Genomic DNA, 27,136 nt, shown 5'->3' on the forward strand with positions numbered 1-27,136 from the left:
GGGTAAATCCCGATTTCTTTCTCTGGAATTGAACATTTGGGCGGACCGAGATTAGGGAAGTTCCCGAAATTTGATCTAGTGGTTAAATATAGATGGCAAGCAATACCTAAGAGTGTAAAAGTGTAATATAGATATACGCCTATTTAGATTATTGTTTTAAACAAAATAAACATTTTAAACATGTTTTTTTTTGTTTAGAACAAAGTACTTTGTTTTAAACATTTAAAGCGTTTTAAACAAACATGTTATAAATAAAAAAAACGTTCTTTTTTAAAAAAAAAATGTTTTTTTTTTCAACTCTGACAAAGGTATCGCACCTTTTGTAACAGTTTGCCGCAACGCAAAAATTGCAATTTCATTTGGGATACACGAAATCACAATTGTAAAGTTTTCTGTTTACATCCAGATCTGCTTTATTTAGAGCACATCTTTCCCATTACTATGCTTATTTTTAATAATAATAATAATAATAATAATAATAATAATAATAATAATAATAATAATAATAATAATAATCCAAGTCTCGAAAAGTCAGACATAACCCTATAGTTATTATACCTGCTTTTTTTGCAATTGTAGGGTGTCATTACGTTGCAGTTTGCGTCAAAGTAAGTAAATTTTTGCTTTAAATTTTGCAATAATACGCATACAAGATACAATTCGTTACTGTATTTTATTTTGCCCTGAAATATTATTTGAAATTTTTGAAGCTCCATTCTGTTTGAGTTATCTTACAAGTCTGTGAACAGCAACAGATCGAAAAAAAAGAAAGAAAGAAAGAGAGAGAGAGAGAAACAGCTTTTGAAGTCATTTGAATTGAAAACAACGTCATACTAGTTGACTAACGTGTGATTATAAGGTGTGATAGTCTCTGTTGTAAATTTGTCAAGGAATCTGTTTGCAGCTGTTTGGCAATACTCGACCAAGAATAAGAAAAAGAAGAATCTTATATTTACTTCGATTTGTTTACATGTTACAACAGCCATTCTTCAATTTATTTAAATCTGTGCATGGATTTACTTGATTACAAGTACCGGTTTCAAATGTTTCTCTAAACGTAATCGTAATTCATAGTGTTACGTGTAGAGTAAATAAAAGTTGCAGACAGTTGCAATTGCGTATTAAGAGCTCATCAATGGCTAATGAATCATATGTAAAGGTGGAGTTAATCTGCGAAGAAGATACTGATGATTGTGTTGTTAAAGAAGATGTACTTGACGAGGATGAGTGGATGCATCCAGTGCTGACAGAGAACAAGGAATCAATATCACCAATAAAGGAAATAGAAAGTGTGGCGCAGAATGAAACTACAAGTTCCTCTTCCGGAGTGGAATTAAATGTTATTTTGGTGAAATCAGAATCTGGAATTGAAATAGACTATGCGTCTGACAGTAATATAGAAATGTCAAGAAATGAATTGTTCGAAGAAAATTGCACGACATATTCTACGAACTACAGCCAAGTATCGTAAGTTCAATCCTGTCTCGAAATGTTCAGTTTTTATTTTGTAGTTGGTATAGATTGATAACACGATAACAGCTTTGGAATTTCACAGGTAAAGTGCAATACTACGAGGAATTTAGGATAAGGTACGGATTTGAAAGCAATACGAATAGGATGCTAATTTAATTCAGGGTAATAGTTAAGAAAAGCTACTTCTCATCTCCCGTGCACGAGGATACATCTTACTATTGCACTACCTAAACACACTAAGTACAAGGGCAAGAACTCAGTCTATTACCTACTTTTTAACATCCTAGATAGTCATTGAATAATTCCTGAAAGTATGGCGTTTCTCGTCCTTCCCTAAATGGGAAGTACGGCTCCTTAACTATAATCGAAATGCATTTAGAATGATAGTGAAATGTCGTATGTAAAAGTGTGCTCTTCTAATATCCTTGTTTATGCCCCGTCGCTGACGTACCTACTCCCTACGGACACACCTCTTCGCTGGCGCTCCGGCCCCCCTGCTACGTTCGTCCCTGACTCAACTTTGGTGCTAGGAATGTACCGATATATCGGTATCGATGATATTGGCAATTTTTGGGAGTATCGGTATCGGCAAATGGGCATCGTAATATTAAGTGACACATTTCATCGGTTTCTTTTAGACAAAGTTGTTTTAAATTTTAGCATTTGTACAATTGATTTGTTTATGCGTGTGTACGACTTTGATTAGCACTCCTTATACTCAACTGATACTTTTAGTCCTTCGACGCCAAAATTGTGGTGAAGAAAAGCCAAATTTTCTCAGTCAGGATAATGGCCCCCCGAAGAACCTTTTCTAGGGGGGAATTCTATGTTTGCTATATTGTGTATACATTTTGGTGAACTAGGAGGGGTCCCACCGTGGCCTCCCCCTGTGGTAGGGTTTGCCCAAGTGAACCGAAGCCAAAAAGAACACCGGGATTTTCGGATTGAACTCACCTTAAAACCTACCTGGGTTCTTGAGCTTTTTGTTAGTATTTTATTGGTACAACTAAGGTGATCACATTGAAAGTGATTTTTGTCAGAGCTCAGACTTTCCTTCGGCGAATTAGATGTTTTCTCGTTAAGGTATACAACAACACTCAACATAAGAGCTTTATAAGCTTCTGAAAGCACTGAATGGATTAAAAAAAAAAAAAAAAACGAAGTAATTATAGAACAAATTAATGTATGGATTATGCTTGTAGCCTATTTGAAATAAAATATGCAATTTTATATTTTAGAAAATTTATCCCTGAATAATGTGCTCGCCGACTACTGACACCCTGGGACGTTATCTCTCATACGTTTGATGGGTTTAAGGCCATGGGTGCCGATATTACCAGTAAACATGTGCATTAGTAAAACTATATGTATTATTTTTTTATTAACTTTGATGGTAACACAAGTGGTCTTCAGTAAAATTTGGTTTTACAACAACAACAGTTTAGTCCAGTTATTGCTACTCTTCAAATAAACATTCTGAAAAAAATAACAGCAGCAATAGCGTATTCTTGTCAAATTTCAGGTTAATGATGAAAGTTCCGAAAACCACGAAACGCTTATTATTTCAAGTGCGGAATTCAAACTTAAGTACTAGTGGATGTTTCGATGTACAGTAAAGAAAGCTTGCATTAAAAGAAACAAACAAACAAAAAAAAAAAAAAAAAAAAAAAAGTTCGCGGGAAATTCTTGCAATTGAACGCTCAAAGCATCGGAACTGAATACTTCGACAATAAAGTTATTTATTTTACTCTAGGAAATATTCAATTGCATTTAAGACATTTTGAAACAATTACTTTAATACAACTAACAATTATATAATTCATATTTTATAAACTAATGGCTGATATTCAGTATCTTCCCCAATTTTGCACGTATAAGATTTACAGTGTGTTACTTGATTTATAAAATATAGCTGATTTAGGGACAGCTAGGAAAGGGAGCTAGAAACCCCAGGACACTTATACTTGTACCTTTGTCACAATTTAGACAAAAACAAGGTACTCAGTTCTGGAGCTATGAGACGAGTTCGGGGAGATACTGCCATCCTAAACCAATTTTTTGGTAAGAACTGGCTTGCGACAAGTGCTCGGGAAATTTCCGTAAATGAACGCACAAAGAATCGGAAGTGAACTTGAACAACAAAACTATTTATCTTACGCTTGAAAATATTTAATTTCATTTAAGAGATTTAGACACATTTGTTTTGCAAAACTGGATTTTTATTTGTTTTAAATTAATATATAAGGTGTTCATATCTGGCGAATGTCACTGAGGCTCCTGGGTTGATTCGATCTACATTTATTGGTTCGTCTGCTGTACCACACATACTACAGGGTATCAATTTCAGCCTTTTAAGTTTAAATTTTCAGGGTACAAGCACGAGACACACTAAACCTCCTGCACAGATTTTGGCGGCACGCCAGCGTAAAATTTCGAAATGGAGGCCATTTTCTTTAAAGTAGCGGGTATTCACACTACGAAGCGCAATATTCGGTCTCTTAAGTTGAAATATTCAGAATAGATGCACAAGACACTGTAAATTAGATGTATATATTTTGTCGGCGATCCAACTTAAAATTTCAAAATGGCGGCCATTTTTTCAAAACAGCAATGAATAGAAAATTGATGCAAGCTGTAACAATGATAGTCTTGAAATATAAATCACATTTTAACACTTTTATCCCGGAGACGTTGAAATATTTCGAAAAAATCCAATTAAACACGAAAATATCCGAAAGAACCCATATGGGCCAGGTGGGTTGTGCTTTTTTTTTTTTTTTTTTTTTTTAAAAACAGTGTTTTTCATACCTTGCCCTCTGGGCGCCCATGGTCAGGATAATTTGAATCCGAAACGAGACAGAGGTTTCGATTCAGAAGAAAATGCTATGGAAGAAACCCACTTTGTCGTTATTTTTCCTACTTACTGGTTAAGAACAATTTGTTCTAAAGTTAATAAATAGTTTTATCGTTCACGACTTCGTGTAAATTTCACTCTTATCTTTTTTCTGTTTTTTTTTTCTGTTTTTTTTTTTTTTTTTTTTTTTTTTTTTTTTTTGGGTATACTCAGCAACACCTGGTTCAGCACGCATAATTTTGTAAACAATAAAAAATTGTAATGGTAGTATCCGTTTGCATTATATGTATGCAATAGAGACTAGTAAATGCAACGTAACTATCAAAGTACGTTATCACCCTAAATATGAATCAGTGACACATAGAATTAAGTTTACACTGTATAAGCCTTTGCTGTTTTTAGTACATTTTATGTGAGCTGGATTAACTTTAGAGCAAATACATTGTTTGGAACCTAATATGAAATTCTCCTTTTTGTCTTTATATGTCAAATTTTTGACTTATGTCTAATATACATTATTGCAATGTTGATTATTTCATTATTCTGCAAATTCTTGATATATTTAAGAAATGTGTCCAAAAGTATCGATATCAGTGAAAAAGTTTTATGAGTACATCCCCAATTCGTGCTTTTTATTTGTCATTTATCACAAGTTAGTTTGCGTTATATGCATTGTAATTTTTGTGGCATACTCCACACTATACTAAGCTATCCTAAAGTCAATCTGCAAGTATTAATGGAGTTTCTTATTTAGTGCATACACATCTAAAAGAAACACAAAGCTCTAACCTAACCTAAAAGTGTAAGAAATGTGTCAAAATTTGGTAGAATCATCTGCTCAAGTAATGACAAAATAATTACTGATATAGGCTAGCACTTAAAAAAAAAAAAAAAAAAAAAAAACTCCTAATATTTTAACATCATTTTTGCACACACTAAGGATGTAGGCAGGGGATGTCGTTAGGAGAGTGGTAAGGGGGAAGCCTTCCCCCAAAGTTTCGTAACAATTCTTTAATAAGTTGGCAAATTAAAATACCCAGTTGGCAATTTGAAGAATACCGTTTTGTTCAATTGACTTATTTGGTTCAACATTTCCTTAGTTACCCAGTTACTGTAAATTATTATCAGTTCTTTTGTAGACTTGCCATAAATTACGTATACTTTCCTATTTTGAAATATATTGATATATTTGTTTAAAGCTTCTTTGTTTGTTGCAAGTGATCACATTTCACTTTTGTTCATTTGATATTCTTAAACATTTTGAAGTATCTTTAATGAAAAATCGGAAAATTGTACCTCTGACAATAGCAGAATACAGGTGGCGTGCAAAATTAAAACAAAGACAGACAGATAAGAGGCGTTTCAATGCCAAGTAGGATTTGATACATGTGCGTATACAAGAAAACAGACCGATTGTGGAGATTAATAAGAGGGTAATAAGAATTGATATTAATAAAACAAGAACAAAGCCGTGACTGGTTAATATAAACATTTTGCTATGTGTAGTATGTAAATTAGACAAATTTAATCATAATAGTTTTCCACAGAGTTGGTAAAAGTGAGACTAAGATTTTTGAAACACTAGGCAATCTTTTTTATCAAGTCTTGGCAATTTCATGTTTCATTTCTTCCCAGTTGTGTAATGCTCGCTACGCCGCTGGATGTAGGGGCTAGTATGTAATAAATACGTTAATAGGTTTATATGTAGTCAATTCTTTATCCGGTTTGTTCAATTAATTGATACATTTAAGTAATTCAGTGAATCGATCTTTTTGATGAACAGTTACATTCTCCTAATGTTTTTTCTTTGTATATAGTAAAGGAAAGCTTAACAAGTCCATTGAAAATTTAAAATATACACGATCAAATGGGCACCGTATTAAATTTTGGTAGTCCAAAACAAGTGACCAAATATATTAATACAGGTAAATGCGACACTGCGTACCGATTTAGTTTGGCCTTGCGTGAATAGCTATATGAATCGCGTTTCTTTGGTAACTTTCTGCGGGCATTTTCAATTTAATAGATTATACTAAACCTTTTAGAAAACATGTAGGTTGAGTTCATAGCTACGCCCTCAAATATTCACTAAATATTTTGGCTCTTCTACATCAAATGTAGTTTAGACGAGCTTACTTTAAGAGAGTACAGCACTGTTTAGGTGTAGAACCGTTCTCTGTAGTTTTTTTAAAATATGCGCCATATCGTGTACGGAGAATAGAGTTACAATGAGTACCTTTTGGTGTTATTATGTCATGGCATTAATAACTATTTTAATGAAGAAACTGAAAACGCAAGAAAAGCGAAACAATAAGAATATAATTTTTCGCATAGCTACTGGGTTTACCCCATATCTGCATCAGATTTTCTTAACAAACGTGGCTGATATTCGGTACTGGATAAGACTAGCCCGTCATAGCAGTCGTAATTTTACGGGTAAAATGAGTGTACATACAAAAGTGTATTGTCTAGTGCATTCATTTTCACTGTCAGAGCGTTTCTGCACAATGTAGGGAACCAGTATTTTATGTTTAGAAGTTTAGTGTTACTAGTGTCAAACCAATATGAGGGACAGAATGGTGAAAAGCAATGAATGCTATATTCAGTATTTCACATACTGTTCGTATTTATATTTAATCTCCGTCAATGACACACTTGCTCCCTTCAGGGTTATGGCCTCGTGGGTCAGCCCTGCTGTGATACTGCCCTGACTTGATTGAATAGCATTCTTGCTTTTAGTAGCGAATTGTTTTTTCCAGTTTTTATGGCGTTTGTCTGGACATGTATTTACACCCACACAGTGAAACCTTCCTAATGGTGATCTGCACCCATGGACGTAACTTGTACCGTAAGAACAATTTCTGCGGTACTGTGAGTGAATTTGGTGATGAAATTGCATATATGTGCATATATGGCTGATGGGATAACATGTAATCATTTCCGAGGCACTTCACTTTGCCCACATATTATCAATCTGTACGCAATTTATTTGGGCATGCGCCAGGGTAATAACGTCTTATTAAAGAAAGAAAAGTCAGATGCATATATTATTTGACGAGCTTTTCTTAATCTACACTCAATATTGTATATTAAATTGAAAAAAAATGACGTCAGTTCTAACGTCTTTTTCATCTTTTATTTATTTTATTTTATTTTTTTTTTATTTTGGCCGTTTACAGCAGCATGAGAACCATTTCCTCATGATTCAAATCAATTAGAAACATGCTGACTTCTGCTATGATTCTTTAGGTAAATATTGCAAACTTTGGTTTGTTTCAGGTTTCCATAAATTTAGAACACTGCTGACTAATTTTCGTATTTTGGTACTAAGGTAATTAAAACTTCAAATAAGTAATTTGTCAAGTGATAGTGTGCCGTGTTTCCCGGAAAAATGTATAACTGATTTAGTGATCAGGCTAATAGTAATAACTAGTGATGTGCATTGTAGAAACGCAAGCGATCGTCTCTGGTTCCTCACTAATTTGTCTTAAAATGTAAGAATAAGTCTCTAACCTTGAATAAAACACACTCAGTATCCAACAAATAAAGAGTTTCAATAAATTTTTACTAAAATTATAGTGTATAAAATTAGGGAGAATCACTTTTTTCTGGCCCATTTTAACTCGAAGCAGTTGAGACGATTGGTTATCCTAAGAAAAGAAATGTATATTCGACCAAAATCGATCGCTTTAAACGAGTTGTAATAGATTTGTTTTCTAGAAGCATGTGTATAGGAGTTCAAGTGGCCTTTCTAACTGACTCCGGTAACTCCTAGCAGTGAGGATGGTATAAATCTAAATAATTGCACTCAAAATCTAATACCTTTATAATTTATTATAGTACATATTTTTTAAACCTTGGTAGAAGATGAAGTTCACATTCTTGTTATCGGTTAAGTTTTATCTACTAGAAGTGATTGCGAAGAAAGAAAGAAAAAAAATGGAATGAAAGAAAGAATGCTCCTAAGCACCATAACCTTTCCAACACTAATCGCAGAAGAGTTCTGCTAATATATTTCGTAATCACAGTAATATGTTCGTATCTTTTCCTTCATCACCAATACACTCAGTTAAGAGAGCATCACCAAAATTTTGAAAACAATTTTTATCCCTTTTAGCAGATAATGCAATATTTCTTAACTGTAATATACCTACACTGAAACATAGTCTTAACTATTACTTTCCTTATAACGCACTTAAGGTGATAGTAAAATTTAAGACAGTATAATTTATTAATTTGGTTCTTATTGTACAGGATGTTCCTACCAATAGTAACCAATAAAATGACACCAAACTAACAACACATACAGCACATACAATAAAGAGTTCCCTATCTTACAACACGCACCTATAATTCAATGCTCCATAAACTACAACACTCACGTAATAAGTAGAACTAATTCATTCTTAACAGGTAAATCTAATAAGCAGTTTCACCGAATCATAAACTAACGAATTACTTAAAGTAGAGAGTGGCGTATTTACGATTTTTTTTCGGGAGGGGCTTTGCTAACTTTCGGGGCGGGCTTTGCCTGGAAGTGTGAAAATTCTGCAAGATATTTAATTTACTTTAATATACTAAGTAAGATTTCAAGGGGTGGGGGGCTTAAGCCCGGAAGCCACCCCCCCTAAATACGCCACTGTATATATATATATATATATACAGTAATTTTATATTCGTAATTGAACGTTTGGCAAGTGAACTTGTAGGGAAACCATCAAGAAAGTGTATTTGTAGTAACATTCAAAGAAGTTTTATTTCTTCGTTACGCATGGAAGCGATCTTGCAAAATTAGTCTTTGATCTGCTGTTGTGAAGAAGCCAAAAAGATAGCAAAGGACGGTCTTGAAGTGTGTGCAGATCGTGCCTTTAATTTCATTTGGGACTGGAAAATTGTGCATAGAACTTGCTAAATTAAGTGAGAAGCTCTGGATTTTCTATGAAGAAGTCATAGATTTCAGCGAGCATGTATGGTAACATTATTCGCCAAGAAAATGTTATTCTTATAAGCATATTGAGATTTGTAATATCAGAATGATAGTAGGGGAATTACTTGATGCAGTGTATAATGTTCACATACCTTGAATGGTATGTAGTGGTTTTTAAGAGAAGACTTCTCAGATACTACTACAGTGTTGTCATAAAGTGAGCTTAATGAAATGAGTACGCCTAGTGTAAACACTTGGGACACTAGCAGAACTAATGGAGTTTTAATTCTGGAGTTTGTGGGCCTCTCGACGCTTAACTTTTGAAACGTAATTTTAGTAAATATGAAGATCGTTTTCTAGATATCCTACCTCAAATACAGGATGTGCTTGTCAAAAGACAAAAGTCGAGTATCTCATAGATCTTTCCTAAAGCGAGTTTGTGGAAATACATTTGTTAGAGAATTTATGTGGACTTCTTCGGTGAATATAATGTTACTACAATAACACTCCACTAAAACGTTGGAATTCACGTGATACATTTCTTAGACCTTTGATTCTGCCCGTAGTAGTATATCGGGTAACATTCGGAAAACGTTTCTGACTTCGGTTATGCAAAGTACCTACATTAAGCAGATAAACAAAGGTGTTTGAGAGAGCTTATCTTAAACGTACATTTGACTTTTCAGCACGAAGTACCTTGTCCGTGTTCGAGCTCTCTTGTGATCGGGTTTTCTATTCCAGGTAGTGAAACATGCATCGAATAAAAATAAAGAAATGAATCAGTAAATAATTCGGAGCCTTCCTTTTAGCAGTAGACTCGGTCTATTTAGCCTTATATATTAAATTATCTAGTCCATTGAATCAAGATTTTTGATATTTAGTGATAAATTTTGACACTGATACTAAGTTAATGGTCAGTTATTTAAAAAAAACAAACTATGATAGTGTTAATGTGAATAATTTGTAGTAAAGTTCACAAACATATTTGAGTTTGTATTTTTGCCTTTGTATTTCACCCTCATCTTAAACTTAAAGAAATAGTACTGTTTGATATTATCTTTCTGCGTTGCATCTGGATATCCAATCCTGGATTACATTTACGGAAAATTGATGCTCCTTAGCTGCGGGTTTTTTGTTTACCTCTTTTATCATACATCTTGTGAATTAAGAATATTTAAAGTTGAGTAATTTTGGAGTTAAGTAAGTAATTTTATCCTTATATTGTTCAAGAGAAAGAGAATAGTAAGAAAATAAATCATATCAGAGAAAGAACGCCGATTAACTACTTGGCACGGGCACAGAATACAGGAAACCTTGTACATTTTCACAACGGTTATTGTTAACACTACTAAATTTCTGACTAATACATTTAAGTAGTGTAACGTCTTTGTAATAGCTCTATAAACAGTCTAAACAATTCGTTGGAAATAAAATCAAAAGCGTCCAGCTGCATGCATTTCTTCTTTACCGAATTAACGATTTCGCTTTTCTCTTGAATATATTATCAGATGTTTGTTTTCAGAATAGATTAATGACTTTGTGTGTATGTATGTTATAATGACAAATCAAAGTAAAATGTACTCTTACCTATCCATTAAAGTTTAGGTGTTTAAAGAAGTCTAAAATTCCACAATCAAAAATTCGCTGAAAGGAACATCGACTTTTCAAAGGAGCTTCTTATTATCTTTGTCTCTACAATTTTTGACCAATTATCTTCAATTTATTCGTATTATTTACTCTAATCTCATTTCGACCACTTTATACTATAGACATGAATATTTTATATCCCCTGTCTAATATAAGTCAGGGAGTGTTAAAGGTTTCGAAACATCACTTTTAAATCCGGCCTTTGCAGGTACGTAAACGCACATTGAGTATTAATTACTCGAAAGCTTTTCTAGTAGTGATCGAAATGAAATGAAATTAAATCTTCGAGTTTTACGTCTCACGTTTATGCCGGTTAGGCTAAAGGAGACGGTTATGATGAGTAGTGAATGAAATCGTGGAATGAAGAAAGTGGGAAGAAACGGGAGAGCCCAGAGGAAACCCACGCATATGTTGTTTGTCCACCACAAAGTTCACTTGGTGGGGCTGGGATCGAACCCGAGACCCGAACCACCAAAGGTGAACGCTCTACCACTGAGCCATCGCGGCTCCTAGTAGTGATCGATAAAATATAGACGCTTCATTTCCGTTTACTCTTTTATTATGTTTTAAATTTTTTATAGTGCAAGAAATTTATCATAAACATAAAAATTGCTAGTATAACATTTTAGCGTTTAAAAATATTGAAATGAAATTGCCTCAAACTTTACCGTGAATTTTTATATATATGCACCTTAGCAAATGAAAAACATGTAAGAAAGTAAAAACAAAACGAAAGATTATGAGAAAATTTAAAATTCTTCAGCAAAAATTTAGAAATTTTTTTTCTTGAAACTAACATTTATTACCGAAAACTTTTTTTAAGTGATTTGAAATTTATTTTTTCAGTAAACGAAAACTCCAATAAAGTGATAATTTGTAAGTTTTTTTTTTAACCAAGCGGTTTTATTCATTAATGCCTTTGAAAACAGTGAAAATCATGTCGGAAATGTAACACGATTCGCTGCAAGAAAATGCGACTATATTTTTAAAACCACAAACTCGCTTTCATTCTTGTATATAAATTTCTTTGTACTTAGTAAGTTCACATTACCTCGTAGTAACTCATAACGTAGTTGTAAATTACTTCTAACAGATTTCTAAAGTGTTAATGAATTTTATAGACTACCGTAAGTTCGGCAAACATAATGAAATCAATTTTAATTCATGTATCATTTCGTGTCAACAAAAGACACGATGATGAAAATGTGTATAGTACTTGTAATGAGTGGAATTTTAATGAGCGAACTACTTGACATATAAATTGATGTTATTCAGTAGTATTTAGCTAGTCATTTTGAGAAATGGAAATCTTAGTGTTCTGTCAAAAGAAAGATTATATAGAGTGCATAGAATAGTTCACTGTATGTACTCTATGCACTAAGGTTATATATAGTGCATTTGTCTCGGTTTCAGCATTTTGTAGAAATTTATTTTTTTACCATTGCCAAGGACAGCTATAGTTTTAACAGCAGAAACTGTAACCTTTCACTTATTAGTGCTAGTCTTTCCGTTTGTGTCACTTATTCTGAAGACACAGATCCATGCAGCCCTCATATTCTTCTCGGATTCAGTGCAGCATGCCTCTTCAATGGGCTGCATAGTGAGGGTTGTCCAATCCTAAATATCCTTGAACATACTTTGACACTGTTTTTAACGAACATCTAAGAAAGAAACCGCCTGTTGTAAAATACAGTTTATAAGAATGGCCAGAGTAATTTAGGATGATATTTTTTATTTTAGATTGTCGGGTGCAAAGTTGCATACCAACTTATTTGGGAAAGAACTCGTACATGCCGCACAAATGGCATGAAAACTTTACCAATAGAATATGAGCATCGTAATTTATATTCATTTGAAAAGTATTTCAGTTTCTCATTCGCACATTATTTTGTCGGCAATTAAAATCGCTTCAGAGGCAGTAATGAGCCGTATGCTTCTTCATATACGTGATGGTTGACTTTTTTTTTTTTTTAATTTTTATGTTTAGTAGCTCTCCAGAAACGGACCTCTATTCATTTTAATACTGAGATGTTTCGATTGGAGATGTTGCGTTTCTCTACTAATCTATTTTTCTGTTAACGACGAAGTGTCTTTACTGGTATGATGGCCTGCACAAATTGTATCTTGTACTGATTATATAAACTTCAAGAATAGTTTATGACTTTCGTAACAGATTCTGACAGTTTAAATAAGAGTGCAAATAAATCCTTCTGTCGGTATGCCATTACAGCAACTTAACCTGCGAGTTATCAGTCAACGCGACAGCCTACTACTGGTACTGGGTGAATAATTTCTGCAGGAGCAGCTCCTTATGGATGAGTTCGTGCAGCTACACGTTAAGTAATATATTCGCTTTACGGAACTGTATCGTCGTTCCTACTTTCATTTGGTAATATAGAGAGTATATCTAGTATTCTCATAAAATTTCCTTGGTAAAATTAACTTGGAATAGCTAGAGGCATGAAATCATGTAGAAGTATATTAGGGGACAAGCATAAACAACCAAAACTGGTATTACTTTTAATGGCATCTTTGGTCGTTTATTCTTGTCTTCTACTTTATTGATTATCTCTAAGTATTAATGATCAATTATACTCGTTAGCGGAAGAAATCCGATTTTTTGGAAATCCGAGTATTTTCTACGTATTCTCGTTTCCGAGTGGCTATGTATTCTCGTTTCTCAAATTGATTATTTTGTAAGAATCTGTTTAATAATGTAATCAAATCCCATGTTTATTTAACCTAAGTAATCAATATGCTTCTGTCTAGAATTAAATAGTTTTTCTCATTTTATTATAGATTAATTTCATGATTTAATGTTAAGCATTTTTATTAATTTCAGGAAAGATACTTCGTTCAAGAAAAATACACAAAAGTTTCGTAACATCTTTGGCCATAGAACGAAGACCAAAAATCGTATGAGGAGACATGCTTGTCAGGTGTGCGGCGAAACTTTCTGTACAAAACAAGAATTAGGCAATCACATGTCTATTCATACCTTAGAAAGACCATACCCTTGCCCAAAGTGTAATAAGACTTTTTCTTTAGAAGGGTATTTAAAAAAACACATATTAACTCATAGTTTAGAAAGAAGACATCTCTGCCTGGACTGTGGAAAAACATTTACTCTGAAAACATATCTTAAAACTCATATGTTAACTCATACGTTAGAGAAACCCCATTTATGCCAAGAGTGTAACAAGGCTTTCACTAGAAAATCGGATTTAGCAAAACATGTGTTAACTCATAGTTTATCTAATAACTCAGTGAAACCTCATTCCTGTGAGGAGTGTGGTAAGACTTTCTCGATGAAAGCGTATTTGAAGCAACACTTGTTAACTCATATGCAGAAAAAACATCTATGCCAGGAATGTGGCAAGACTTTCTCTACGAAAGCATGCTTGAATAAACACATGTTAACTCATACTTCAGAAAGGCCATATCGCTGCCAAGTTTGTGATAAATCGTTTTCTCAGAAATCACATTTAAAATCACACGCGTTTATCCATACAGGAAAGAAACCCTATCCTTGTACTGAGTGCGACGGTTCATTCTGTTCAAAGTCAGCTCTAAAATCACACACCTTAATCCATAAATCACAGAAGCCATATTTGTGCCAGGAGTGTGGAAAGGGTTTCAGAACAAGATACGAATTAAAATCACACATGTTTGTTCATACGTTAGAGAAACCTTATATTTGTAAAGTGTGTGGAAAGAGTTTCTCTTGGAAATCAGGTTTAAGGTCCCATATGATAACTCACACTTTAAACAAACCTCTTTCTTGTCTTGAGTGTGGCAGAAGTTTTAGTTACAGATCACAATTAACGAGGCATATGTTAACTCATAACAAGGAGAAGGTACTCATTCCACTAGTGGCAGGATTTTCCCTCAAAAAGGAAGTTTCGTAGCACGTGTTAACGCATAATATAATGTAAAGTATGCAACATGTTAGCAACAGAGGTCTCAAAAAGGACGTACGCGTATTTCAGATAGTAGTCCTTACCTAAATAAATATCTCTAGAATAAGTATGAGAAAGCTTTGTATTGAAATATAGAACCGTCTTACCTGTACATTAGGGAAAGACAGCTGGCAGAACTAAGGAGAAAATGAAATTACAAATCACGTTATATACGTAAATTAACACAATAAAAGGCCAACACTCGTTTAAGAATGTTAAGAATCATTTTCTTTAATATTCAGGATGTACACGTTTATGTAAAGAAATATATATTTACGAGGATTTTCCCCATGAGAAACATTTGTTTCAATATGTAGCTGAAGTTATGTTGAAAACTAGAAAGGTATCTGCAGAATAGCACCACGTTCTCGCGCTTCAGTGCAAAGTACAAGAATTGCATCAAGCTTATCACAAAACAAATGTTCTTGTATGTAAAAGTATTACTTTAAGAACCAAATTTGGAGGAGCACATGCTAAGATATGCTCTAAAGGAACAGTTACCAAGTAATAGCAAGGATTTTGCTGAAAAGTGACCTTTGCAGCAAAAATTGATACTGAACAAACGCACTTTGTCGGAAAGATGAAATCAGAATAGGTAGTGATTATTATGCATTGGCAAAATTATTTTCGCAGGAACTGTGCTTATGATTTTTTTAAGAGCTAACTAGGCGTTAATAAAACAAATTTTAATTTTCAGTGATGACGTTTCTGTGGATTATCCCCTTGAAGCATTTCATTATAGCCCATAAATTAATCAAACTCTTTTTAAGTGCGTAAGTGCTATAATTTGAAGTATCATAATGCGTTGCTACAGATGACTGTACTGTTCAATAACCATGCGATTGCGTGAGTTTTGATACATTTTCACAAATTATCTTTAAGTATGCAGATAAATCGACATGACCAGCAATTTTCCATAAGACTGATTTGTCTAATAGCTTCAGTTCATTCTGTGGTGTGATTAAGTTACAAACGGTTAATCTAGTGCGGAAATTGATAGCAGTGCCTCATCTCTGAAACAACTTCCTTCAGCATAGATCCTGGGTAAAACGATAATAAATAAGTGTATTTTATGTTGAGGAATTTTTATGTGTTTGTCTACAATATTATGTTCTTTAGAAGTTCAAGCATGTCCACTATATTTAAAATTGTTCAAAACATATCTCTTTGACAAACTACTTTCCAGAGTTTTGAAGGTATGCCATGTGGTAGATATCGGCTGATGGATCTTATTGGTTCAACTTTCATCAAAAATATGTTTAAAAACATGTTTCATTATTGATCTCTATTTCATATTTTTCATTTTCTGTCAATATTGAATTTTCTTTTTAAAAAGTTACACAATTGTTCATGAAAATCGAAACAAAATGAAAATCATGGTTGAGTAGAACGAAATTTTTGTCCCTAACATTTTACGTGTTTATATAAATATTATTGATTTAGATTCATGCAATTTAAACTTGATAAGAATGAGTTGTGTAAAACCTGCATGGAATAACTCGGAACATCTCTCCGAGTTGTAACATATTAATTAGTTACAAAAGTATTCCTTATGATTCGCCAGCCATCTTACATAGAACTCATCAGGATATTGGGAGCCTCCCGTCAAACTACGAGTAATGGACTGCTTACGAACATTTCACAAATTTTCAATCAGCTGCTTCTCATGGAAGTACTAGTCAGATAGGGGCAGGTACCCGCCATTACCCTAATAACTTTTATATTCCGAAATAAATGTGGCTACATATATCCTGTTGAAACGTAGCATCTTTAATTGTCTGTCACATTAAACTCGCTGATGTAGCAATAGTGATAATGACACAGATTTCGTGTTGTACTCAGTAGTTCCCCCTACCAAGCGTTACACAATTTGACATTATGCTGGCAAATTGTACCTGCCATAATAGCGTCAAACGTGTATGTGAGTGTCTTTACAAGACAGGTGGTAGCAGGAGTCACCAGACAATACAACCTTCTGCGAACAATCGCATCATTACAGCTAGATTTATGTACCATGTATCATCTGCAGTGATATTTTCTATGTATGGTTTTTAATTTAAACTCTCAAAATGGATTTTCATTTGAGCAATCATGTGATCCTGATGGAACGTAACCTCTTTCATATATACATAATATATATATATATATATATATATATTGTTGGGAAAATGTAAATTAATTTTTGTAACAGAGAATACAGCAGCAAAAAAAAAAAAAAAAAGCAATTCTAATAGGTTAGTTCCTGATAGATTCACACGTAATAGGTATGTGAGCATTGAGGGTATTTACCTGCGTTACGGAGAGACTAATGGTTTTTATATGCTAATCATAAAGGAACTTCCAACTCAAAATCTTTAATAGTACGCATACTTGCAAAGAAAAGAATGGGAATAACCTTCGCAAAAAAGAAGCACTTTTGATTCGTAACACTCTCTCAACCCTATACTTAGATTACCTCCTACCTTATGCTGTATTTCATCTTGCATTATCGTGGAAAATTTTGCTTCGTATTGTAGGAGACTTCCTCTATTTAAACTGTGATATACTAATGCATATAAAGTGGGAATAATTTTTATTCGAATACTGGGGGTAATTTAGGCATGGTTTCATGTGGGCTACTAAAAAGACTTCTAATTTGTACTTCGGCCTGTATGAAATTTATCAGGAGGGCAGTACATATGACATGAAATCCTGTGGGGGGGGGGCGGTAGGTAAGAAATAAAACGCCGCCCCCAGGTACGATTATATGTGGATCGTTCAATATATAAGATTCCCTAACCTGTAAAATATTTATTTATTAAGATATATTTGTAAGCTATATATATATGTGTGTAGATGGGTCTTTCCTCACGTCTCCACGTAATTTCCGTTGAAATTCAGGCATTTGTCTCTCTGATACAGCAATTTGTCTAAACCCTTTGCAAAAAATCAGGGCTCTGGCTATTTAGCACTCTTCTCTCTTTCGAGGCGTTCACCTTACAATGCAGAACTTAACACTAGAAAAAAGATGGAAATAGCTCGGTGCTAAAGTAAGGCAGTATGGAAAGCGGCAGCCGTTCGCACTGTATTTCTTGAATTTTCTGTCTTGTTTCAATGCTGAGTAGGGACGACGTTATCGGGAAGAAGAGACCAGGTCGCTTATGTCGAATTGCGTTTCCCTAAAAAAAAAAAAAAAAAAAGAGTTTAGGTTCGACATAAGTAACCTCGTCTCCTGTCAACTGATGATAAAGAAGTGAAGCCGAATATGAGGAGAGCACTAACTAACCATGGCCCTGATTTTTTTTGCAAAGGGTTTGGACAAATTGATACAATGGTGAGACAAATGGCCGACTCTGAATGAGGATTACGTGGAGATGTGAGGAATGACCCACCTACACATGTATCTATAATTTATAAGTGTATCTTAAAAAATGATAATAATAAAAAGTTAAACATTTTTGACAGCTTAGGGAAACATATATTGAACGACACACGTATAACTATAAGGAAATTCGAACATTATATTGAAAATGATACGGCAAAATGATAACAGTATTCAGATGCAGAAAATATGTGCTTATAAATATAATACTATAGAATGGGTTATGAGCAGAGAGGAAGAATAGAATTTGAACTTTACACAAGAAGAAATTCTTACTCACGTATGAAAATATTATGTTTGTAGCACTTGGAAAGTCTATTGAAAGTTGCTGTAGCTTGTGCATTTGTTGTATATGTTCCGTGTTCGATTCGCATGAAAGGCTCTATTTTCTGCCGCTCTGTTATTTTTACTGCGAAACGAATTATAATGTGCATACTATACTTTAGAGCGGAGAAACACGTTCTGTTGGGACAGAACAGCACTGAATGGAAACACCGAAATAAGCCAAAATATAAAGAACAAAAAACGAAATTGAATTATTCTACCTGATTTGTTTGTAGGTATTGTTTGCATGAAACTAATGTGAACACTTCAGTAATTTACGATTCTTTTTTTTCGCGAGCACTATATAGAAAGAAAATTATACCCAACTGGAGTTGACCATTTACAGCCATTGTTTCAGATTAATACAAAAGAAGACACACGGGCTGTAATGTTCATTATAGAAAAATTTTACTTCTCAAATTTCTGTATGTAAATGATTGCAATGGAAAGATCTGGCAATGTTGATCCTCGTTGTGTTTTTTCGTGATTCAACGGAGCTGAGAAAATATTAAGAATGTGGAAATGTAGTGTCACGGACATTAAGATGTCGAAAACTACATGGGACTAGAGAAGAAGCGAAGTGATTTTAGCATCATATGTGGTTTATCAGGCTTCGTTGATTTCGGTATACCAAAGGTAGACAACTTTTTCTACCTTATGTATGGATGTTTACAAATTACAAAATAGCATCTCTGGGTCGTACACGAAAATGAAATTTACAGACGTAGTACATAAACCTCGTTTTATTTTGGTCAAATTAACTCACCACCAGCAGTTTGAAACCAATATAAAACCTCTATAATTCTCTAAATTATGCTTTAACATTGAACAAATAATAATTCGGGATATCTGGCAGTAAGTAAATTTTGTCTGTAACAGAGACTAGAGGGATCTACGCGTATTGAAGAACTGAAGTATGGTACTTGTGGAAGATCCTTTGGATAGCTCGCGTTGCCTCTGTTTAAAAACAGGGTTAATTTATTTTTATTTTCTGCTTTCTTGTGTTTCACTGCCTCAAACGGATATCTACATAATAGTATATCAGAATAATCTTTCTGATAACGCAACTCACGTCAAAGCGAAGCCTGCCTTCCATTGTATTCTTGTAGCTAGAGCCCATGCTTTTGGTACCCGAAGCTCCATTGTATTCCCGGTGGAAGCATCAAACACAATACACTGGCTTAAGTTACACTTTAATATGAAGCTATTGTCCTACATATGGTTGTTGCTAATGGAGAAACACATGTAAATAAATCACTCTTAGTGTACCCGTTACCTTAATCAGCAGTTATTGTGCCATCTTAAAATTTGGATACGGCTATAGAGAAAGCTGCTTTAGAAAGCTTCATACATAAAGAAATAATTTTCAGATAGTTAACCATTTGGCCAAGTAAAGAACCATGTCTAGATTATCCGTGTTATTGTGGAGTTAATTAATCCATGAATTTTATATATTTAATAATTTTTCCATTAACGAGGAAGTACTGTTAAGGTAGTACACCAATACGCTACTCAAGTTTATATCTGGGTAATTCCACCGGGAATTGAACTCGCAAACATGCTCACGAAATGCACGCGCTTCATCTACCATGCATGAATATTTAATGTTTGATATTTTTAGTATATTAAAAATGTACATAAAAAGGAAAAAGAGCGAAATAGAGAAGCTCTTCCTACGTTCTAAAGTTGAAAATTTAATTTTTTTGCTGACAAATTTATTAAGCTCTCTTCCAATGTGTTTTTTTAGCAACCGTGGAAATAAAATGCCCAATAAATTCATACATCTTCATTAGTCTATTTTCCCAAGTCATCTGGTCTTCTAATAGTAATCGATGTTTCCTTCTTCAAAAATCAGTTGAGGAAATCAGCTGGAAGTTCTTGTGTTATCGATCGCTCAAATAACCGAAACAAATAGATTTAGAAATACAGTCGGTGAAGATATAACTCGTAAGATTGATGCAAATCATGTAAATACGTTGCATTCTTATTGTGTGTTCCGTCAGTGCTATCTGCTGTTACACTGCTGTGCATTTTGAAAAAAAAAAAGTTCCGATGATTTTGGTTTGAGTTGTGTTTTCGTATAATTTTGGGGCAGTGATGGCAGTGGGGGCATCAAGTTTTCCCCATCGCGTCTCATCTTCCTGGAAATACGTATAGTCTGAAACAATATTAACTATAGGTTGGAGGTATAAAATTGATTGATCGAGCCTATACTTAATATTGTTTCTGACTGTGCAATCACACAAAAGCCTACTTCTTGAAAAACAATTTCATTCATTTTGCCATTTTTCCAAAAGTTACAACGCTTGTATTCTCACTTTTCAGCAACCAGAAGTAGTCGGCATCATATTAATGGTCCAACCACCTTCATACCTCTTTTCAGTATACTTTAAGTAATAGTGAAATAGTGCACTGTGTTCTCTACTATAGACACCAAGAGAGTGTGGGCAGTTCTCTAAATATCCATGTAAAAAGCGTAGTTTGACACTCATATTACACCCAAGACTTCAAAGATCTTGCAGCAGTTCTATGATATGTTTGGAATCAGGACTACAGTATTACGCGGGAAGTTCTTCACAACAATCCTGAAGCTTTACCATACTTTCTTCTCCATTTGAGTCATGAAATTCACAAAAAGTGGGTCGTTGAGAAGTTTTCTTATCTGTGGACAGTGAATATACCAGCTGAGTTTTACGATTCTCACAGTACTAAATACGTTGCGTATGTACCTAAAACACTTACTGTCCTCATTTAGAGCACGAACTATGTCATGACGCGTAACCTTATATGCAGGAATGGATTAAAATTTTTGAGCACTTCAAGAGTGGTGCGTGTTCATCATTCTTCCCGCCGAACGACAGATTTTCGGCATGGATATTCTTTCCTAACACAATGTTCACCCTTTGCATGACTCTCATTCGCAGAGACAACAAGGATGTTTGATGTAGCCCGATTGAAGTCCCAGCAGTATCGCCACACAGAAGTCATTGGTGTTCTTGTATATAAATAAGTAATTATAGTACTCAGGTTTGTACTCAGTAACAAAACAGTAAGGCAGGGAAAAAGCTACACTGAGTATAGAAAATTTATTCACTAAGACCATAAACGAATGTATTCTTTCTATCTTCCATCCTCCAAATGTAAATTACCAAAGAAAATAAGCCAAAGCATTTAGGCATATTTGAAACATACTGCAAAAGCATTTAGCAGTATTTTGCTATTAACATATATAAACGATATAAAAAATATTCTAGTACAGGTAACTAATATGTAACAATTGTAAAATCTTTATTGATTTATACATTGAGAACAGGAACCTTCATATGAAACAAATTAAGCTGACTACTTCCATGGCGACGAAGAAGATGGCGACACACTGGCGACTTCCATTCCCACTTTACCCGGATTTTTACAGGAGATGAAGCATTGATTATACAGTACATATGTACAGTAAATTGAATATGTGGACATTTTGTACATGTGTGCGCATTTCACGATGAATACTCATGCGTACAAACATAAAATTACAGTGGCATACATAAAACAAAATGTAACGGAATTATCAGATTATAAACACCGTGGTAAGAATTCTAAAACAAGCACGAACGGTTAAAGGGTACTGTAAGTGATCTAATTTTAAGCAAAATTTTATTTCGTACGTCAAAGTGAATATTTAGTTATCTTTGATGAACTTCTATCAAGTCTTTGGATGTATGGTTTTTAATAGTGTTCTGTTTTTCTATAACTCTACCACCTGGTGACGAAAAGCCGAACTAAAGAAGAAGGGGGAAGTAGAAACCTCTCTGCCTGTGTAATGTTTACATGCTTTCCAATGCTCCTATATTTCCTATATATTTGTGTGTCTTCCTATGAACTCCTATATTTCCTATATTTTAAGGAAACCTATATTTTTGTAGCATTGCTACTTCCACTTTGAAAAATAACATAAGAAAATAAGATGTGGATGGTTAGAGGGCCTTTTCTGTCCACGGTAGGGTGGTTGAATGGAGACCCTTCAGTGTTTCGTAAGAACAGACATAACATCGGTTTTCTTGGACGAGTGGAAACTGTATTTTGTGGAGCCACTTACCAAAGATTCTTGTGCCCGTGGATCAATACTGGGGAAGAGTATGTGATATAAGAAATTCATATGGAACAAATAATTATCCAATTATGTTTAAAGTGGTCAAAGCATGGCTATCAGTATTTCATGATGTGGAACATGGTTTCTCAGACAGCACATACATTTTAGGAAGTGATCTATCCCATCTTGCACACGAGAATATGAAGGCTCTGAGGACTGTAAAGGACAGCATTAGAATGTATGGAGGAAAAATATATTTTTTCATTAGCATTGGAAAGCCTGTGTTATGTACGGGCTAGTGTGGTGAACAGTTCGAGTGCGATATTGATTGTTTTTGAAATAATGAAACGCAGAAAAATAATAGTCTTGTCCCCAAAAGCTACATATTTATATATCGTAATTAAACTATTTCGTGTTTTGCTTGTTCATTGAAGTGTTTGTTTAGCCAACACATACCTTGGTAGGTTACGTAAAGAAGTTTTCGTAATACAATTTTATATAAAGTATACTTTACATTTAATTCCAAATATTTGTGTTTCGTTTCGAATATTTCAGAGAGTATTTATTTTTTTTAAAATTATGTGTTCTGAGTTAAAGAAAAACAAATGTTTTATTTTCTATAACATTGTAGTAAAATGCGTTATTGATAGTTTCAGAAAAAAGAATAGTGAACAATATTGAAAATTCTCTTGTTAAAAAACGAATTTCAAACTAATTGTTGAATACAATTTCCTTAGATATTATATATTATTTTGTCTTTTTATAATGTTCGCAAATATTCGTTTACTTTAGTAAGCGCATATTTTAGCAATATTGGTAAAATTTTATTCAAATAGCATGAGAAAGACAAATAATCGATGCATATTTTATTATTCATTTTATTAAAAATGTTCGGAAAAGCTTAAGAGACATTAGTGAAATATAACTATATATATATAAATGATGATATCCGAAAATGAAGAATGGGCTGTACACATTGAAAGCCCCTCGTTTTTCATTTTGTGGTTGATAAGTTCCAACTTTTTCCTTGTCGTTGTCAAGTGGAATGACCATTTACCTGATGAAGCCATTGCCTGGCAAAAGTTCTCAAAATACTTCTACTTAGTTATATATGGTGTGTAACATCGGAATGGTGACCTTGCTTAGAACTAAAGCACAGTACAAGATTCTTGAACGCTTACTCTTCTTACATAGTGCGCATCTATCCCGTCGAACGCCAATGTAATTGATCCAATATTAAGCAAGATTTTATTTTGTATGCCAAAGTACATGTTTATTGATCTTTATTGAATATTTATGAACTCTTTGGATTTATTGCTTTTTAGTAGTTTTCTGTTTTCCTATAACGCTACCACCTTGTGATGAAAGACCAACCTAAAGAAGTAAAAGAAGGAATACAAACATTTCTCCCTTTGTAATAATGTATGTGTGGGTTTGGTGAACATTTCGAGTGGGATAATGACTAAGCGTTTTCAATAATGCAACGCAAAAAGTAAGAGCCTTTTCCCCAAAGGCTAGTTATTTACGTTTCGTAATTAAACACTATTCAAAGATAATTTTGAAACTAATGCACGAAACTAATGCGTGTTCCTTCACCATTGGTGGGGTAAGTATATATGTGGGTAGGTCAATAAATAAATAACTGCAATATTTTTCTATTTCTCTTCAGGTTGGATCTACGGTATTGTGTACCCATCAGCCATTAGGTGTCAGCGTTGACTTTGCCTGTGGTAGGTTGCAACGTTATTACATCAGTTCCCTTTACACTGTTGCGAAGTAAAGATAGCCGCGCCACTCTGTGTGCACCAAAACAGAATTCTGTCGTCCGATTTTTGTGGTCTGAAGGTGTATCCGGAGACGAAATTCACAGAAGAGTTTCATCAAAATATGAAGGCAATATGTAGCGACAGTGAAGTGGATTGAACAGTTCAAAAGTGGTCGAACGAGCGTGAAGGATGAGGAACGAGCATGGCGTCCAGCTACAGCAACAACTCATAACATTATTGAATTAGCCTGTCCATTGATTCTGAGTAACGGACGATTGATTCTTGATGAAGTAGCAACTCATATGCAGCTTAGTATTCTTCTGCATATGATGCATACATAACAGGCTCAATTTTCACAAGATGGGTTCCGGAGAACTCGATGAAGAGTACAAGCGAAATTGCGTGAGAATCTGTGAGCACCTACTGGACCGTTATGCTAACGAATATGAAGCGTTTCTCATGCGAATCGTGACTGGAGATAAAACGTGGATTCATCCTTTAAACTGGAGAGCAAACGCCAGTGTGTGGAATGCAAGAAGTTCACATATCCCGTCAAGAAGTTCAAAAGTAAATCTTGTGATGGGAAGGTGATGTTAACACTGTTTTGGAACTCACAAGTACCAATCCAGGAACATTACCTCGAAAAGAAGTCAACAACCAACAGTAAAAGGAACAGCGAAATGCTGGTATGCAAACTGAAGCCTGCAATTCGTAATAAATTTAAAAGTCGATTGTCGGAAGGGATTCTTATGTTGCATGAAAATACGCGTTTGCATATTGCCACCCACACCGCTCAAACTTCCAGACGCTTCGTTTCGAGGTGTTGTGGCATTCTAACAAGTAAACCTTACGTTTTGGTGAATCGAGTTGCTGACTGAGACACATATGAGAAAGTAGTACTAAATGTGGTCAGTATTTCAGTGAAGTTATAGGTGCGAAGCTCCAGGGGTTTAGGAGATACAGCTACCAGAACATCACATGGAAGTACATAATAGTATTCATACAGTTGGAGGTAAAAGCCCTTTAAGACCTCTTTTAACGACAAAAGGTGAATAACAAATATATGGGTACATATTAGGACTAGGGGGAAGTCATATAGTAAGGGTATACCTGACGGCGGCCATCTTGAAATCCGCCATTTTGAATTAAGGTTAAGTTTTTAAAATAGGAATAGGGCCATGTGATACATGATTTAAGGCGCAAATTTACTCAGAAGAACAATGGTGACGTTAATTTTGATTTACGCGCATTTGGTAAAAAGTTACAGGGATATTAAATATTGTTGCAGCATATGTATTAGTCCTTTACCCAACCTTGTAAATTTTGTGTTAATGATAATTATTAAATAAAAAGCAAGTGGATTAATATTGATGTTGTCGTGTGTGCGTGGCACAGACAAGGTGAGCAATAGTACAGTGAGGACAAGAGCGAGCGAGAAATAGATGTGAACAGCATACAAGAAAAACAACGAAATGGCGTGCAAGTATAGCATCAAACAACTAACATTGTAACGCCACCATTGTGTTTCTGATTAACTTCTAGCCAGAAGTCATCTATCCTGCATTACTCTATTCCCATTTACCTTTGTGCTCGTTAATGATAAAGCAAAAATGGTTATACCCTTGGATTTATGGTAAAATTTGCTATTAATAAGGTGTCACTGTTATGCGTTTTGTTTAAAACTTTTGTCTGATTCAAAATGGCGCATTTGAACATGGCCGCCATCAAGTCAACTCTTACCATAGACCTAATATTTATCCACCTGCTTTTTATTTAATTATTATCATTAACACAAAATTTACAAAGTGGAGTAAAGGACTAATACATATGCTGCAACAATATTTAATATCCCTGTAACTTTTTACCAAATGCGCGTAAATCAAAATTAATGTCACCATTGTTCTTCTGAGTAAATTTGCGCCTTAAATCATGTATCACATGACCCTATTCCTATTTTAAAAACTTAACCTTAATTCAAAATGGCGGATTTCAAGATGGCCGCCGTCAGGTATACCCTTACTATATGACTTCCCCCTAGTCCTAATATGTACCCATATATTTGTTATTCACCTTTTGTCGTTAAAAGAGGTCTTAAAGGGCTTTTACCTCCAACTGTATGAATACTATTATGTACTTCCATGTGATGTTCTGGTAGCTGTATCTCCTAAACCCCTGGAGCTTCGCACCTATAACTTCACTGAAATACTGACCACATTTAGTACTACTTTCTCATATGTGTCTCAGTCAGCAACTCGATTCACCAAAACGTAAGGTTTACTTGTAAGTAGTCACAATTTCGCCCCATCAGATTACCATCTGTTTGGTCCACTTAAAGATGCTCCTAAAGCTCGTTGATTCAGCTCTGATTAAAAGGTGAAGGAAGTGATGATTTCGTGCTTGTTGTGCAAGCAAAAACTTTTTTTTTTTTTTTTTTTTTTTTTTTTTTTGGCAGAGGGTATCGAAAAACTTGTGCAAAGTGATTCATTAAAGTAGAATGACTATGTTGCAAAATTATATGAATAAAAACATTGTACTCTTGTGGTAACAAATAATAAAAATTGTTTGCAAATACTTTTTGACTTGTCCTCATTTGCAAATTCCTCTTAAAATGCCTTAAAAGATCTATAAAATACTCCATACGTAATTGTTGTTTGCGCGCTTTATGTTTAATGCATGAGTGTTTTATTCAAGATTTTTCGTACCAAAAAGTGCAATGTTGCAATCGAAAACACTAGTTCATT

General features: G+C 34.2%; 1 protein-coding gene across 3 annotated transcripts in view; it reads left to right on the forward strand.

Annotated features, from left to right (window-relative positions):
• The first annotated feature begins 883 nt into the window (after positions 1-883).
• LOC145664395 (uncharacterized) overlaps positions 884-27,136 on the forward strand; it is a 33,676-nt gene continuing 7,423 nt past the window's right edge. The window contains exons 1-2 of one of the 3 annotated variants that reach the window (XR_014127433.1): positions 885-1,467; positions 13,744-15,904. Coding sequence is in view for 2 of the 3 variants with exons in the window: in XM_081731063.1 (XP_081587189.1) it covers positions 1,136-1,467; positions 13,744-14,809 (1,398 nt within the window). In the remaining variant the exon portion in view is untranslated. Of the gene's footprint in view, positions 1,468-13,743; positions 25,315-27,136 lie in introns of those variants that run through there. The other 2 variants (XM_081731063.1, XM_081731075.1) reach the window with 2 other exon arrangements.

Source organism: Thermobia domestica, chromosome 1 (assembly GCF_964235325.1).
Source record: "Thermobia domestica chromosome 1, izTheDome1.hap1.1, whole genome shotgun sequence".
NCBI classification, from domain to species: domain Eukaryota; kingdom Metazoa; phylum Arthropoda; class Insecta; order Zygentoma; family Lepismatidae; genus Thermobia; species Thermobia domestica.